This window comes from Haematobia irritans, chromosome 5 (assembly GCF_050003625.1).
Source record: "Haematobia irritans isolate KBUSLIRL chromosome 5, ASM5000362v1, whole genome shotgun sequence".
Taxonomy (NCBI): Eukaryota; Metazoa; Arthropoda; class Insecta; order Diptera; family Muscidae; genus Haematobia; species Haematobia irritans.
The window spans coordinates 162,172,121-162,191,293 of record NC_134401.1 but is presented as its reverse complement, the minus strand read 5'-3'; the positions used below and the strand labels follow the sequence as shown (position 1 = coordinate 162,191,293).

Here is a 19,173-nt window from a genome sequence, read left to right as displayed (position 1 = left end):
TCTATCAAATTCTGTCCAGATCGAGTGATATTTAAATGTATGTATTTGGGACAAACCTTTATATATAACCCCCAACACTTATGTGATATGGTATCGAAAATTTAGATCTACAAAGTGGTGCAGGGTATAATATAGTCGGCCCCGCACAATTTTTGTCAAAATTTTATTCTATAGAAAATGTTGTAAAAAATTTATTTCTATAGAAAATGTTGTCAAAATTTTATTTCTATAGAAAATTTTGTTAAAATTTCATTTCTATAGAAAATTATGTCAAAATTTTATTTTTATAGAAAATTTTGTAAAATTTTATTTTTATAGAAAATTTTGTAAAAATTTATTCTATAGAAAATTTTGAAAAAAATTTATTTCTATAGAAAATTTTGTCAAAATTTTATTTCTATAGAAAATTTTGTCAAAATTTTATTTCTATAGAAAATTTTGTCAAAATTTTATTTCTATAGAAAATTTTGTCAAAATTTTATTCCTATAGAAGATTTTTGTAAAAAATGTATTTCTATAGAACATTTTGTAAAAATTTATTCTATAGAAAATTTTGTCAAAATTTTATTTCTATATAAAATTGTATCAACATTTTATTTCTATAGAAAATTATGTCAAAATTTTATTTCTATAGAAACTTTTGTAAAAATTTTATTTCTATAGAAAATTTTGTAAAAATTTTATTCCTTTAGGAAATTTTGTCAAATTTTTCAGCATGGTTTGGTTTTGTCATATTATTTTTTGCTAGCAAACTAACATTTTTCTTTTTTGAGTGTAGAGCTTAGGCGCATAATTTGATGTTCTGATAATATAACCAATTTTCAGAATATCAAATTATGAGTCAAAAGATATTCAAATCCATGCTGGAGGGTGTAAAAGCTTCTCTCAAACATTGCATCTTAAAACCAACGAAAAGAAATTAACATCAAACCTGGCTTGGCGGTTGTAGATGAGTTCGTTACAAACCTTCTACGATTTTCTCATTCAGTGTAAGCCGAACAGTCGTCTGAACAACTACATCGATTGAAACGAGTCAGCGTGTAACCGTCGCCGCAAATTAAATTCGCGCGGGGATATACGATTGCATTCTATACGTTGGTCTTTCTGTATATCTTTAACCATATATCCATTACGTCCAATTGCATATCTTTCAGATACTATCCAGCCATCGTTGTTGTCGATAATACAAGCCTCTCATTGTAAATTACATGAAATTTAATGAATAAAAACATTTTTAAATTGAATTAAAGAGGCTCCACTTTTTAGTGCGTGTTGGCGGTCTGTGTTTGTGTGTCTTTTAAGTACGCTGGTGCCCAACAATGAATTTAATTTAAAAAAAAAAGATCCATAAAAAAACCGTTGCGTATAGGGAGGCCCCAATTTACAAGTGCTCGTTTTTTTATTTTTGTTAATTTATTTTCTTTGTGCGAACCTAGCACCACTAATTGGTTGCACAAATACTTTTTGGCTCGAATACCAACATTCAATTGATGGAGTTGAAAAAAAAAAATCGAAAAAGAAATAACAGACTGCAATAAAACCAAAAAATAAAACGACAAGTGTCGACATCGTTGGCTATATTAAATAAATAAATTTTTTTGTTAACGCATAAACTTTCATAGGAAGATAACTGAGTTTTGTTTGGATATTAAAAAATCAACAACAAAACAAATATAAAAATATTGTAAAATTATTTTTAAAAAATAGGTGTAAATGAAGTGAAACTTTTTTTTGTTAATTAATTTTCCTAAAATACCATAACATCGACTTGTCGTAGACCTTTCGGCTCTCTATTTGTTGTTAATTTCGACCTAATCCATTTAACCAACCTGCATACCAACCATCCATATGCATTTCTATGCAACTTGCTTTATGGTCTTTAGCTTGAGCTGTATTGAAAATACTTCCGGGATTTTTTGTTTTTTTTTTTTTTTGCATTTAACTTTCTGTGTTGTCTGGGCGAACGTCCATGCGTGAGGAACAATTACAAAAAATCACGAAAAATATGAAAATAAATATTCATACCTATATGGTGGATATTGAACATTAAATTTAACACATATTCATAACTGGTTACGGATTTTACGTGCTTTGCATTACAAACCTCCTGAGCTAAATTATGCTCATGCGCAACATTGCTTATCATTACTGGTACTGCGATGTGCTTAGAAGTTTTCTGGGGAGACAAGTGAATGACCCCGTAATTGGGTTATATGATGAAAAGGAACATTTAATGCATCACTCATAAAAAAATCTGTAAAAACACTAGTCCGTGTCTGCTATTATATTTTTGTAATTTTTGGTCTAACCTACACCCAAAAAAAGTAAACCCACCATGAAAGAAATTGTAGAAGTATTTATTAAAATTTTAACTAAAATTGTTTTGTAATTACAACGTGTTAATACTTTTTTTTGTCAAATTGAAGAACATTTACTAAAAATAATAATTTTTGTCTCTGTTGTTTAAGAAAATTTCATTTCATGTTGAAGAAAAAAAATTGCTTTTAAAAATTGTTAAAATGTCTTCAGCGCTGTACAAATTTTGAAAAAATTTCTATAGAAATAAAATTTTGAGAAAATTTTCTATAGAAATAAAATTTTGAAAAAATTCTTTATAGAAATAAAATTTTGAGAACATTTTCTATAGAAATAACATGTTCACAAAATTTCTATAGAAATAAAATTTTGAAAAAATTTGTCATAGAAATAAAATTTTGAGAAAAATTTCTATAGAAATTAAATTTTGACAACATTTTCTATAGAAATAAAATTTTGAAAAAATTTTCTATTGACATAAAATTTTGAGAAAATTTTCTATAGAAATAAGATTTTGAGAAAATTTTTTATAGAAATAAAATTTTGAGAAAATTTTCTATAGAAATAAAATTTTGACAAAATTTTCTATATAAATAAAATTTTGAGAAAGTTTCTATATAAATAAAATTTTGACAAAATTATCTATATAAATAAAATTTTGACAAAATTTTCTATAGAAATAAAATTTTGACAAAATTTTTTAGAAATAAAATTTTGACAAAATTTTCTATAGAAATAAAATGTTGACAAAATTTTCTATAGAAATAAAATGTTGACAAAATTTTCTATAGAAATAAAATTTTGACAAAATTTTCTATAGAAATAAAATCTTGAGAACAAATCCTATAGAAATGAAATTTTGAAAAAAATTTCTATAGAAATAAAGTTTTGAGAAAATTTTCTATAGAAATAAAATTTTGAGAAAATTTTCTATAGAAATAAAATTTTGACAAAGTTTTCTATAGAAAGAATTGTGACAAAATTTTCTATAGAAATAAAATGTAGACAAAATTTTCTATAGAAATAAGATTTTGAGAAAATTTTCTATAGAAATAAAATTTTGATAAAATTTCCTATAGAAATAAAATTTTGAGAAAATTTTCTGTAGAAATAAAATTTGGACAAAATTTTCAATAGAAATAAAATTTTGACAAAATTTTCTATAGAAATAAAATTTTCACAAAATTTCCTATAGAAATAAAATTTGCACAAAATTTTCTATAAAAATAAAATTTACACAAAATTTTCAATAGAAATAAAATTTTGACAAAAATTTCTATAGAAATAAAATTTTGAGAAAATTTTCTATAGAAATAAAATTTTGACAAAATTTTTTAGAAATAAAATTTTGACAAAATTTTCTATAGAAATAAATTTTTGAGAAAATTTTCTATAGAAATAAAATTTTGAAAAAAAATTTTGAGAAAATTGTCTATAGAAATAAAATTTAAAAAAAAAAACATTTCTATAAAAATAAAATTTTGAGAAAATTTTCTTTAGAAATAAAATTTTGGGAAAATTTTCTATAGAAATAAAATTTTTGGAAAAATTTTCTATAGAAATTACATTTTGAAAAAATGTTCTATAGAAATGAAATTTTGACAAAATTTTCTGTAGAAATAAAATTTTGAGAAATTTTTCTATAGAAATAAAATTTTGATAAAATTTCTATACAAATAAAATTTTGACAAAATTTCTATAGAAATAAAATTTTGACAAAATTTTCTATAGAAATAAAATTTTGAGAAAATTTTCTATAGAAATAAAATTTTTAGAAATTTTTAAGTAAAAATAAAATTTCTGAGAAAATTTTCTATCGAAATTAAATTTTTGACAATGGTTAGGTTAGGTGGCATCCCGATGTATCAGGCTCACTTAGACTACTCAGTCCATTGTGATACCACATTGGTGAACTTCCCTCTTATCACTGAGTGCTGCCCGATTCCATGTTAAGCTCAATGACAAAGGACCTCCTTTTTATAGCCGAGTCCGAACGGCGTTCCACATTGCTGTGAAACCACTTAGAGAAGCTTTGAAACCCTCAGAAATGTCACCAACATTACTGAGGTGGGATAATCCACCGCTGAATAACTTTTTGGTGTTCGATCGAAGCAGGAATCGAGCCCACGACCTTGTGTATGCACTACGGTGGCTCCGTAGTGCAATGGTTAGCATGCCCAAAATTTTCTATTGAAATAAAATTTTGACAAAAGTTGAAGACATGCCAAAATTTAGTAAAATTTACTAATTTGATTGACTTATTAACTCAATTTAAGCAAACTTCCCCTCTTTTAGGAAAATATGAAATATTTAATTTTTGTTTTATAAAATTGTGCAGTATATTTGCATAGAACTTTTTTCTTATGTTTAGTCCAAGACATTAAAGTTTGGAAAAATTATTGAAATAAGGAATATTTGCTCACATTGGTCAAAATTTAACTAAAATAAACAAATTTTTATGAACTAGAGTAAAGTTCGGTGGGCATTGACGCCCCTTTTTTTGAGTGATACCAGAAACCTCTTGGTGTCGAGGATTAGGACCGGGAAACATTTCCAGAACCTGTGAGTAGACGCCAGATATTGGGCAAAATTTAATTAAAATCAACTAATATAAAGTTCAGTTGGCATTAGCGCCCATTTTTTTGAATGTACAAAAATTCCAAAAATTGTTTATTGAAATCGAGTTTAGAAAATTGCAGACATTGATTTAGCAAAAAAAGTGACTGATTTGCCTTTTTCAGCAGACTGTGTTTTCTGCTGTATCTACTAACATATCTCTTTGGGTGTATGTACTTTCCACCAAGGATTATATATAAAATTCTTGGAACGGCAAATATACGTTTCTGTGGAATGAAATTCTCTTTCGTTATAAAGTAATTTCCTTAAGGGCAAATAAACCCAAATGTATGACAAACAAGGCAACGGTTGTTTCGAATCAATTTTATTTCCTAAATAAAATTTTGAGAAAAATTTCTATAGAAATATAATTTTTGAAAAAACAAATTTCTATAGAAATATAATTTTGACAAAATTTTTTAGAAATATAATTTTGACAAAATTATTTAGAAATAAACTTTTTGAGAAAAATTTCTATAGAAATAAAATTTTTATAAAATTTTAAGAAAATTTTCTATAGAAATATAATTTGGACAGAATTTTTTAGAAATAAAATTTTGACAAAATTTTCTGCTTTTAGTAGATTGCTTTTTCTAAGAGTGTATAAACAATTCATTTATCGCAATTTCTATTAAAAAGCTTAGAGGACTAATATTTAAAGGAAATTTCATGGGTTCATAATGGGTTAATAACAATAGTTCTTTTGTTTGCGAGACCATTAAGTACAAACATATAATAACATACATCGACTGCTGTTTGTAGCAGATATTTTTCATATAACACAATTTCTATCAAAAAGCTTAGAGGACTAATATTTAAAGGAATTTCATGGGTCCACAATGGGTTAATAATAAAAGTGCATAAATTCATACATGCATAAAATAATAACACGGTAATTGTGTTAATGCCCTAAGGAAGAGTTTAACATTTTCCAATGGGAAGTTTTTATAAAAACCCATTTGAAAATGAAAATAAAAAAAAATATGTATATGGGGGAAAATTACTTCCATAATTCCAAAGCTGAAGAAAACGTACATATGTACTTGCATACTCTATATAAAATTTGATATTTGATGAGGAAATACTTTATTAACCACTTCCAAACCGTCATATTCGGTTACACGCATAGTTTGCCAACTTTTTAGTAAAGCGAAGTTTTAAACTTTTGCACATAATAAAATACATTTTATTTATTTTTTCGAGTAAAACAAAAAAGACATCAATACTCATGGTTCCAAATGTCTATTTGATTTTTTTTCGATCGCAATTTGTCACTTGTAGAATTATAAATTAATCGAAATTTGTATTTATTTGTTGTGTCTTGTGGAAATTTCATCGTACACATCACATAACCTGCCCGAACAATTTCATTCATTCAGACAGTCAACGAGTTTGGGAATTTTACCAAAACAAAACAAAAACACCAAAAATTTGCGGGAAAAGAAACAAAAAGTGGAAAAAATAAATGAATCGAAAATATTTGCAAGAAACTACATCATAAAAAAAATAAACGAAATTAGAGCGTATTTAGCTGTTTGTTGCCTTTTTGCCATATTTGAAAAACGTGCATATTTAGTTCAGAATTATGTTCAACCATTTGACCTACCTATCATTTGGTTCAGCGTTGAGAAAAACGCTTCTCGATATTGGTGTGGTGCTGTGCTTATTTTTACTGCTAATGGATTCGGCAAATGCTGTGGGTTTCGGACGTTGTCCCAAATATCCTTCTATGCCCAAATTCAATATGAGTAGGGTAAGTAAGAAATTTAATAAAAAATTTAATTTTCCACTTATAATAAAATAAGGTTTTTAGATTAAAAAAATTAATATTTAAATAAAGCATCAATATTGATAAAATAAAATTTGAAAAAAAAAAAATGATTTTAAAAATATTTTTTTCCCGCAAAATGTGGTGATGGAGAAATAAGTCAACATTTTATTTCCAATTTTGAATAAATTAAAATTTAAAGAGGGGTTTTAGACGATGCAATTGGTTGCATGCAATTTTTTGCATTCTCTTTTAAAGTTGCTTCTTAAAAACTTCAGCATTTATACGTTGAAATTTTTCATGCAATCGCTTGAAATTTCAAGTTTCAGAAATGTCAAAAAATTGCAAGAGGAACGGAAAACATGAAATTTTTTCTACCCCCTTTGCTTCTCTACCCCGTTTGCCTACAAACAAGAATTGCGTGCAATTATTGCATGCAATTATTGCATCGTCTAAAACCCTTCAAACTCTGGTTTAGCTATACCCCTCAGATTTTATTTTTTAGAAATAAAATTTTGACAAAATTTTCTATAGAAATAAAATTTTGACAAAATTTTATTCCAAAGACAAAATTTTCCAAAGACAAAATTTTCTTTAGAAATAAAATTTTGACAATATTTTCTATAGAAATAAAATTTGTAGAAATTTTTAAATAGAAATAAAATTTTTAACAAAATTTTCTATAGAAATAAAATGTTTAGAAAATTTTCTATAGAAATAATAATAATAATAATTTTGATAAAATGTTCTATAGAAATAAAATTTCGATAAAATGTTCTATATAAATAAAATTTTAAGAATTTTTCGCGAAAAATTGTCTAAAATAAAATATTTATTAAGTTTTAAAAAATATTCAATATAAAATTTAATTGATTCAACAATTTTTTTAATTTAAGCAAAAATGAATAGTAGCATTTAATTTTTTAATTGGATCAATTAATTTTTTAATTGATACTATCATTTCTGTGATTGAAGACATTTCAATTTAAAAAAAATAATTGGATCAATTAATTTCGTGATTGAAAAAGAAAAAAAATGTGTGTATGAACTAACTTAAAATTTAGAATACAATGAAATAGAATTAGAACTTTGTACGAAATCTATGGTGTAGGGTACATAAGATTCGGCCTGGCCGAACTACTAAGCCCGATATAATTGTTAAAATTAATCATATTACAAGACCAGTACGTCTCCAAGGTTTACACAGAATGGCGATGTGGTAATTCTAGTTTTGTGTTACAAATCACAAATTTTCTGTATCATTAATATATATTTCATTGTTGTTTCTTGTATATTTTTTGCAAAATGTTTCCAGAGCAACAAAACAAAAACTGGTTTAAATATCTGTAAAGATACATGCGAGAATAAACTTTGCCCCTATTCTTGATTGTAGGCTTGTATTGACAATGACTTAGTCAGGGCAATATTAAGAGCAACTGTAAACAATCAAATCCGAAGAATTGTAAAGGAAAAATATATTTTTTAATATAGCAATGTTTATTATTATAAATTAAATTTTCCATGAAAATATTATATTAATATAAAAATTAAAATTTAATTAAAATTGGGTGATGATCAATAATATGAGATTTCAAAATTTATAGAATTTTTAATAAATGGATTTTGAAATTATTAGCACAAATCTTGATAGTAAAAAGAATATTTAATTATCGAAATTTGTTTTCAGTTTGTAAAATTTTTTATAAATTTTTTTAAATGCAATATTTTATAGCACCGACAAAAAATTTCACAAAACTTTTTTCAATTAAAATTTTAATTGAGTTTTAAAAAATATTCAATTAAAAATTTAAAAAAAAATTTTAATTGAAACAAAAATCAGTCACAAAAATTAATAGTATCAATTATTTTTTAATTGACCTTCAATAAATTTTTTTGAATTGATACTATCATTTCTGGGATAGAAGACAGATTGAATGTGCTACCATCATCCACATTGATGTGTCATCGGATTCCTATAAATTTCACTATATTTTTTGACATTGGTAATGAAATTGGAGTCTTCATTTAGTCTAATTTTTTTTAGCCAGTTGGCTTAAAAATTTTGGTTTTTGTAACCAAATTAGAATCTTAATTTATACTATAATTTTTTTCGAAATTTATAACCATAACTTTTGCTCTTTATTTAATATTTAAAATTTGATTTGATGTGGGATCTCCACTTTGTAGAGTATCTCTAAAAAGTTGGCCCATTACAAGAAGACTTTATGTCAATCTCACCTCTATCAACTTTCACATCATTAGCATTCTGAGTGCATTTTATTTTTGTGTTGTTTGTTTCATTGCTAAACAAACAAAAATCCAATTCAATAATTCCGAGAAAATGAAATGCATTTTTGTACCCATTATCCAATGACTAAGATGTGAGAAAAAAAAAATGGGGCAAACTCGAAAAGTCAACATAGAGAATAAAAAAAAACAAACACAAGCTTCTGATGTTATTGTAGATCTGATTTTAATGGGCATACATTATGGAGCGACTAAAGTTAAACAACAGCAATTGAAGAAAATTATCTCATAGTAAACCAAAACTACACCAAAAAAAATATTATCTTCTAAGAAAATTTTGTAGATCGAAGAAAATTATTTGGTTTAAAATCTAGCACCTACATTCATCCATCTATTTTAAGTCAGCTGATGATTCTGAGCAGAGTCAAGAAGTTAGAGTCTGAGGTTTTTTTTTTGTCCTCTAGCACCTACATTCATCCATCTATTTTAAGTCAGCTGATGATTCTGAGCAGAGTCAAGAAGTTAGAGTCTGAGGTTTTTTTTTTGTCCTCTAAGAGAAAACTGTTCTTTTCTTTAGTTTTTTTTTTTTTACTATGTGTAAACTATGCGTGCTGTATGTACAAGTAGTGGAACGAACTCTCACTTTGATCTTATAATTCACCTCAACCTCTTTCTCACACTCTCCCATTCATTAAGTGATATAATTTGATTTGTTGATTACTACTCTAGATCTGTTAGATGGGGAGAGAGCTCTATGTCGCTATCTCAAATGTATAATTGAGTTAACTCAGACAATTACCTATCTACTATACTCTTAACTGAGATGCTTTGTGTGGAAAATAGCATTCTCAAAATCTTTGATCTCATTTATCTTTATTAGAATTCACGTGCATACACACACGTTAGCATAAATTACTTTATACACTTTAAGTGATCATAAACAGTTTTTTATAAAAACTAAATTTAAATCAAGTTAAATTCTATATGGTAAATTTTATGACCATCACATGTTTTCGAATTAATGATGAACAATTTCTGTTGTAGCCTAGAGGCTCAAATTGACACAGTGGGATTTTATTAAACAAATACAGTGTGATGGCAATGCCTATAAGTGACGCCAAAACTAAAACAAAAATAGGCAATTTTACGCATTTTTGAAGTACAAAAATATATCGACTGTAATTTTTAGCAGATTATGAGCAAACGAAAAAATTAGAAACTTGTAAAAAGAACCATGCCGAACCATCTCCAAAATGAACAATACAACTTAGTCGTTAAAAATTTTATATTTTCCTTTTGTTGCATATACAGAGTGCTTGATATGTATTGCAACCATTTCTAAAGCGCTCTTCTGAGAGCTGAACGATGTATTACACTCTGTCATTTTTTTTTGGTTACAAGCTTACAAAACCATTTTAATCTAGTGCAGTGAGAAATAAATATTCGCAGCCAAAGAAAGTACTAAAGTGTCAATTTTATCAACCCTCATCCTCTGAGTAATACGTAACCGAAGAATAAGCCACCGGTTATAAAAAAAAAAGAAATGATATATGATAAACTGTTGTGATAACTGTTGTGTTTATCGATATCAGATTTATACTTACCGATTATTATTATACCCTCCAGCATAGTATGGGGGATATATTAACTTCCCAGCCAAAAAATTTGGAAGTTCTTCTTAAGACACAACTTTAAAAGCACTTCCAAAAATGTCATCCCAAAGATGTTCTTTATTATAACTGCACAGGAAGTTCATTTGAGTCAATTTTTTATAAGTCGCTTTTTTCAAATTTTTAATAGGAAATTTAAAATTTTATTGTTTCAAATGGGTTAAAAACAGATTAAAAATTAATAATAATTAATAATAAAAAAATTAATAATAGTGCAAATTATTTAAATTTTGTCGAAAAAAATGCTAAATGCGAATTTTTGAAAATATTTGATGTTACACGTTTCAGACAAGCGTTATAATGCATTAAAAATCATAAATTTTTTTTAAATTATTTATTCGTCACAATATCAAAAAAAAAATTCTTTATTCACATCCAAATCACTGGATTCGCATCAGACCTTAAGAAGTGATGCAAATTCAGTGCAACGGCTGTTGAAATGGTGAACATCCGTCCTATGACAAGCCCATGTTAAAATCTTCGCTTTTGCGCCAATTTTGCACCACTTCCGGATCCAAAAAGAACATTTTTACTACTTTTTTGGCGATGCTTTTTTGCTGGGTTTGTCATTCCTTTTGTAACGCATCGAAATATTGCTCCAAGTCCCCATAAAGTATATAAATTCTGGGTCGTGGTGATATTCGGAGTCAATCTAGCCACGTCCGTCCGTCTGTTGAAATCACGCTAACTTCCGAACAAAATAAGCTATCGACATGAGACATGGCAAGAGTAGTTGTTAATGATAGATCGGATGGTATTGCAAAGGGGCCATGTCAGACCACTTTTACGTGTAGCCGACCCCACAGGATTTAGTTTTCGGAGCCTCTTAGAGAAACAAAGTTCATCCGATCCGGTTGGAATGTGGTACGTTGTGTTAGTATATAGTCTCTAACAACCATGCAAAAATTGGTCCATATCGGCCCCAAATTATATATATCCCCCATATAAACCGATCCCCAGATTTGACCACCGGAGCCTCTTGGAGGAGCAAAATTCATCCGATCCGGTTGAAATTTAATAAGTGGTGGTAGTATATGGTCTCTAACAACCATGCACAAATTGGTCCATATCGGTCCATAATTATATATAGCCCCCATATAAACCGATCCCCAGTTTTGACCTCCACAGCCTATTGGAGGAGCAAAATTCATACGATCCGGTTGAATTTTGATACGTGGTGTTAGTATATGGTCGCTAACAACCATGCCAAACTTGGTCCATATCGGTCTATAGTTATATATATCATGCAAAAATTTGTCCATATCGGTCCATAATCAATATAACCATGCAAAAATTAGTCCATATCGGTCCATAATTATATATAGTCCCCATATAAACCGATCCCCAGAATTGACCTCCGGAGCCTCTTGGAGAATCAAAATTCATCCGATTCGGTTGAAATTTGGTACATTGTGCTAGTGTAGGGTATCTAACAACCATGCAAAAATTAGTCCATATCGGCTCGTAATTATATATAGCCCCCATATAAATCGATCCCCAGATTTGACCTCCGGAGCCTCTTGGAGGAGCCAAATTCATCCAATCTGGTTAAAATTTGGTACTTGGTGTTAGTATAGGGTCTATAACAAGCATGCAAAAATTAGTCCATATCGGTCCATAATCATATATAGCCCCCATATAAACCAATGCCAAAACTTGGTTTTGCAACGTCTTGGAGGAGCAAATTTCATCCGACTCAGTTGATAGTTTGTATTTGCTGTAAATATATGAACACTTGTTTTTGCATTGGATTTCCCACCACACAGAAAATATCCCATTGTGCATCAGCTGTGTTCATACGATTCTCGAATTCTTTGTGTTTGTTTCTCATAATGACTTTGAACTATATTTTTGTGCAGATTCATAGGTAAACTGGTTGAAGAGCCATTGTACCATGGTATGGCAAAAGTATTTTTTTTTTGATATGTGTTGTTGTAAGCCAATGCTAAGATGGATGATGCTATAGTTGTTGGAATAAAGCGGTTAACGCTAATAAAGATCTTCTCAATGATGATGAAGGTGATGACAACAATAAACACATACCGGCGGCATTTGTATGTTTTCAATATATTTTTCAAATGTAAACGACCTTAACGTTTGGATTTGTTTTTTATTTTTTAATAAAGACGCTCCCCCACCTCGAAGGGAGGTTAAATGATCTAAAAGAATGGAAATTATTTATTGTTAACTATAATCATATCAATAGTTACACGTAAGTGTGATCTATTGGTATTGAAATGTTTGCTGGGTTATATCGTTTTTTTTTTGGGTATTTATATATTCAAAAAAACATACTTCAATTTTTCATAGCATAGTAGCATGTAGTAATTGTTGCCTTTCTGTTTCTTTGCTTCTTTTATCTTTCAGGTTCTGGGTCAATGGTACGAAGTTGAACGTTCATTTTATTTGCCTGAAATAGCCTCGGGTTGTACCACTTTGGAATTCCAGCCATTACATCGTGAAGAACTTTCAAGATTTAATAATTTCAAATTGGAAGTGGCCATCAAGACCATTAATCGTATGTAAGTGTTTATGATATGCAGACGACAATGTGTAAATGGAAGTACGCTGTGGTTGATATTTTTGTTTTTCCTTTCATTTTCTAGAACTGGCAATCCATCGGTGAATTTGGGCTATGCTACACCGGAAAATCGAAAGTCATCCATTATGGATTTTAAGGTAAGAGGGGAAGGTTTCAATCTAATATGGGTAAAGAAATTAAGATAGCATGAGTTTCAAACATGGAAGAACAAATGTTGGTAGCGCAAATTAACAATGAGGGAATGTCTTAAATCGAAGTATTGGCCATCACTAGCCACTATTTTTACCTATCATTCTGGCAAAATACGGATACCGCGATAATCCATCGCTGAAAATACTTATTGGTCGAAACTTGGATTGGAACTATGATTCTTTGTATAGAAGGCGGACATACTAACACGGTTGTCACTCGAGCCATAAATAATTACAAAAATTCTACTACCAAACAAAACAATCTTCTGTAGAAAATTTTATTTCTATAGAAAATTTTGTCAAAATTTTATTTCTATAAAAAATGTTGTCAAAATTTTATTTCTATATAAAATTTTGTCAAAATTTTATTTCTATAGAAAATTTTGTCAAAATATTATTTCTATGGAAAATTTTGTCAAACTGTTATTTCTGTAAAATATTTTGTCAAAATTGAATTTCTATAAAAAATTTTGTCAAAATTTAATTTCTATAGAAAATTTTGTCAAAATTTTATTTCTGTAAAATATTTTGTCAAAATTTAATTTCTATAGAAAATTTTGTCAAAATTTTATTTCTATAAAATATTTTGTCAAAATTTAATTCCTATAGAAAATTTTGTCAAAATTTAATTTCTATAGAAAATTTTGTCAAAATTTTATTTCTATAGAAAATGTTGTCAAAATTTTATTTCTATATAAAATTTTGTCAAAATTTTATTTCTATAGAAAATTTTGTCAAAATATTATTTCTATGGAAAATTTTGTCAAACTGTTATTTCTGTAAAATATTTTGTCAAAATTGAATTTCTATAAAAAATTTTGTCAAAATTTAATTTCTATAGAAAATTTTGTCAAAATTTTATTTCTGTAAAATATTTTGTCAAAATTTAATTTCTATAGAAAATTTTGTCAAAATTTTATTTCTATAAAATATTTTGTCAAAATTTAATTCCTATAGAAAATTTTGTCAAAATTTAATTTCTATAGAAAATTTTGTCAAAATTTTATTTCTATAGAAAATTTTGTCAAAATTTTATTTCTAAAGTAAATTTTCTCAAATTTTTATTTGTATAGAAAATTTTGTCAAAATTTTATTTCTGTAACATATTTTGTCAAAATTTTAGTTCTATAGAAAATGTTGTCAAAATTTTATTTCTATAGAAAATTTTGTCAAAATTTTATTTCTAAAGTAAATTTTCACAAATTTTTATTTGTATAGAAAATTTTGTCAAAATTTTATTTCTAAAGTAAATTTTCTCAAAATTTTATTATTATATAAAATTTTGTCAAAATTTTATTTCTGTAACATCCCAGCAAAAAAATCGTCGCCAAAAAAGTAATGAAAATGTTCTTTTTGGATCCGGAAGTGGTGCAAAATTGACGCAGAAGCGATGAATTTAACATGGGCTTGTCATAGGACGGAAGTACTCCATCAATGTTTCGGATGTGAATTAAGAAATTTTATGATATTTCACAAATAAATAATTTTTAAATTTTTTTATGAGTTTTAATATTTTCAAAAATTCGCAATTTTTTCAGAATGGATTTAGCATTTTTTCCGATAAAAGTTAAATGATTTGTACCATTTTATGAATTCTTAATCTGTTTTTAACCTATTTGAAACAAAAAAAAGCTAAAATTACCCATTAAAAGTATGAAAAAACCAAGTTATAAAAAATTGAATTAAAAGAACTTCCTTGGTAGTTAAAATAAAGAACATCATAGGGAGTGCATCTTCTGGAAGTGCTTTTAAAGTTGTGCCTTTGGAAGAACTTCCAAATTTTTTTGCTGGGATATTTTGTCAAAATTTAATTTCTATAGAAAAATTTGTCAAATTTTATTTCTATAGAAAATTTTATTTCTAAAGTAAATTTTCTCAAATTTTTATTTCCATAGAAAATTTTATCAAAATTTTATTTCTATACAAAATTTTGTCAAAATTTTATTTCTATAGAAAATTTTGTCAAAATATTATTTTTATAAACAATGTTTTGTCCAAATTTTATTTTTATAAAAAATTTTGGCAAAATTTTATTCTATAGAAAATTTTGTCAAAATTTTATTTCTATAGAAAATTTTGTCAAAATTTTATTTCTAAAGTAAATTTTCTCAAATTTTTATTTGTATAGAACATTTTGTCAAAATTTTATTTCTAGAGAATTTTGTCAAAATTTTATTTCTAAAGTAAATTTTGTCAAAATTTTATTTCTATAGAACATTTTGTCAAAATTTTATTTCTAGAGAATTTTCTCAAAATTTTATTTCTATAGACATAAAATTTTGACAAAATTTTCTATAGCAATAAAATTTTAACAAAATTTTGGAAAATTTTTTTATAAAAATAAAATTTTGACAAAATTTTCTATAAAAATACAATTTTGAAAAAAATTTGTATAGAAATAAAATTTTGACAAAATGCCCTATATAAATAAAATTTTGACAAAATTTTCTATAGAAACAAAATTTTGGAAAAAATAAAATTTTGTCAAAATTTTATTGCTATACAAAATTTTTTCAAAATTTTATTTCTATAGAAAATTTTGTCAAAATTTTATGTTTATAAAAATTTTTTCCAAAATTTTGTTTCTATAGAAAATTTTGTCAAAATTTTATTTATATAGGGCATTTTGTCAAAATTTTATTTCTATACAAAATTTTTTCAAAATTGTATTTCTATAGAAAATTTTGTCAAAATTTTATTTTTATAAAAAAATTTTCCAAAATTTTGTTAAAATTTTATTGCTATAGAAAATTTTGTCAGAATTTTATTTCTATAGGAAATTTTGTCAAAATTTTAGTTCTATAGAAATTTGGTCAAATTTTATTTCTGTAGAAAATTTTGTCAAAATTTTATTTCTATAGAAAATTTTGACTTTTATTAAAATTTTATTTCTATAGAAACTTTTGTCAAAGTTTTGTTTCTATATAAAATTTTGTCAAAATTTTATTTCTATAGGAAATTTTGTCAACATTTTAGTTCTACAGAAAGTTTCGTCAACATTTTAGTTCTACAGAGAGTTTTGTCAAAATTTTATTTCTATAGAAAATTTTGTCAAAATTTTATTTCTATAGAAAATTTTGTCAAAATTTTATTTCTATAGAAAATTTTGTCAAAATTTTATTTCTATAGAAAATTTTGTCAAAATTTTATTTCTATAGGATATTTTGTCAAAATTCTTTTTCTATACAAAATTTTGTCAAAATTTTATTTCTATAGAAAATTTTGTCAAAATATTATTTTTATAAAAATGTTTTGTCCAAATTTAATTTTTATAAATAATTTTGGCAAAATTTTATTCTATAGAAAATTTTGTCAAAATTTTATTTCTATAGAAAATTTTGTCAAAATTTTATTTCTGTAACATATTTTGTCAAAATTTAATTTCTATAGAAAATTTTGTCAAAATTTTATTTTTATACAAAATTTTATTTCTTAAGTAAATTTTCTCAAATTTTTATTTCCATAGAAAATTTTGTCAAAATTTTATTTATAGAGAATTTTGTCAAAATTTTATTTCTATAGGATATTTTGTCAAAATTTTATTTCTATACAAAATTTTGTCAAAATATTATTTTTATAAAAAAAATTTTGGCAAAATTTTATTCTATAGAAAATTTTGTCAAAATTTTATTTCTATAGAAAATTTTGTCAAAATTTTATTTCTATGGAAAATATTGTCAAAATTTTATTTCTAGAGAACTTTGTCAAAATTTTATTTCTATAGGAAATTTTGTCAAATTTTTAGTTCTATAGAAAGTTTGGTCAAATTTTATTTCCATAGGAAATTTTGTCAAAGTTTTAGTTCTATAGAAAGTCTTGTCACAATTTTAGTTCTATAGAAAATGTCAAAATATTATTTCTATAGAAAATGTTTTCAAAATTTTATTTTTATAAAACATTTTGTTAAAATTTTTGTTCTGTAGAAAATTTTGTCAAAATTTTATTTCTATAGAAATTTTTTTCGAAATATTATTTCTATAGAAAATTTTGTCAACATTTTATTTCCACAGGAAATGTTGTCAAAATTTTATTTCTAGAGAATGTTGTCAAAATTTTATTTCTATAGGATATTTTGTCAACATTTTATTTCTATAGAAAGTTTTGTCAAAACTTTATTTCTATAGAAAATTTTGTCAAAATTTTATTTTTATAAAAAATTTTGTCAAAATTTTATTTCAATAGATAATTTTGTCAAAATTTTATTTTTATAGAAAATTTTGGCAATTTCTATAGAAAATTTTGTCAAAATTTTATTTCCATAGAATATTTTGTCAGAATTTTATTTCTAAAGAAAATTTTATCAAAATTTTATTTTTATAGAAAATTTTGTCACAATTTTATTTCTGTAGAACATTTTTCAAAATTTTATTTCTAAAGAAAATTTTATCAAAATTTTATTACTATAGAAATTTTTTTCACAATTTTATTTCTATAGAAAGTTTTGTCAAAATTTTAGTTCTATAGAAATTTTTGTCAAAATTTTATTTCTATAGACATTTTTTTTGAAATTTTATTTCTATAGACAATTTTGTCAAAATTTTATTTCTATAGAAAATTTTGTCAAAATTTTAATTCAATAGATTTTTTTTTTTCAAAATGTAAATAAGTATAGAAAATTTTGTCCAAATTTTATTTCTATAGAAAATTTTGTCAAAATTTTATTTCTATAGAATTTTTTTTTTAATTTTATTTCTATAGAAAAGTTTGTCAAAATGTTATTTCTATAGACATTTTGTCCAAATTTTATTTCTATAGAAAATTTTGTCAAAATTTTTTTTCAAAAAATTTTTTTGAAAGGAATACATTGCAAAATCTTCAAAAATCTGTAAAAACCCTACGATTTTTAGTAGAATTCTACCAACTGTACATACTAACAATTACAACACGGTGGCTGACCACTTCTGAGAGGTTTCACTGTAGTTTCAGTATTGTTTGATGCGTGTATCCCGAATTACGCCATCTGTTCTCAATCCCGCATTAGTAATTTGCACATCCAATAATTAAAAAACTATTGTGATATTTTTTTGGATTTGATATACAATATTTCTTCAATGTAATGTAATTTTAAAATTTCCATTTAATTTTCTTTCTTAGTTTAATACACGCTTCCCCGATGTCATAGCTCGTCTCCTGCCAGGTTCCGGTAAATATCAAGTGCTTTATTCGGACTACGATAATTTTGCCATATTATGGTCCTGTGGAAGCATTGGCTCTCTGGGCTATTCCGATCAAATTTGGGTATTTGGTCGTACACGTGACTTTCCCGTTGAGACGCGAGCAAAAATATATGATGCTTTGAAAAAATTAGGTTTGGAACCAGACCGTTTGGTATTGAGCAAAAATAAGAACTGCCCGAAAACACTATAAGATACGCAAACACAAACCAATACCATAGAAATGTAGTAATATAATTAAGAATTCCCTGATTTATTTATAAGATTTATACAACATGCTGTTGAAAATATTTACACATATGTAAACTATCAATGCTTATGTATGGCATAGCAATTATTTTTATTTTATTTGCATATATACTATTTAGAATAGGTTACTGTGATATCACTACCTGGATCATAATAAAATAAACATTTGCCAAAATTAATGAGATTTGTTTATGTTTTTATCTTAGATACAGGAATTTCTAATACTCAATAGAAAATAATTATCCAAGCTTGAGATGAATAATTATTTTCTATTGAATAAAAGAAAGATCGAATAAAGTCAAAATTTGGAATTTCTAATAGATAAACTTCAATTCAAATATATTAAATTATAAATATTTCCAATTTAATCGGAAGCTACATATCTCAATTTTAATGCACT

The 19,173-nt window shown here is 25.6% G+C and overlaps 1 protein-coding gene across 8 annotated transcripts; it reads left to right on the top strand.

Moving 5' to 3' along the window:
- Positions 1-979: 979 nt before the first annotated feature.
- Positions 980-18,952, top strand: GLaz (Glial Lazarillo). 8 transcript variants are annotated; one of them, XM_075311949.1, is made up of 6 exons: positions 1,013-1,094; positions 1,155-1,199; positions 6,312-6,685; positions 12,985-13,139; positions 13,224-13,296; positions 18,445-18,952. In XM_075311949.1, the coding sequence occupies exons 3-6, from the start codon at positions 6,518-6,520 to the stop codon at positions 18,715-18,717; spliced, it is 669 nt and encodes a 222-aa protein (XP_075168064.1). In that variant the 5' UTR covers positions 1,013-1,094; positions 1,155-1,199; positions 6,312-6,517; the 3' UTR covers positions 18,718-18,952. The 8 variants fall into 8 exon arrangements, with proteins under 8 accessions (XP_075168062.1, XP_075168063.1, XP_075168059.1 ...); XM_075311947.1 differs by lacking the exon at positions 1,155-1,199 and having other exon boundaries at positions 980-1,094; XM_075311948.1 differs by lacking the exon at positions 1,155-1,199 and having other exon boundaries at positions 993-1,106.
- The last annotated feature ends 221 nt before the right edge of the window (positions 18,953-19,173 follow it).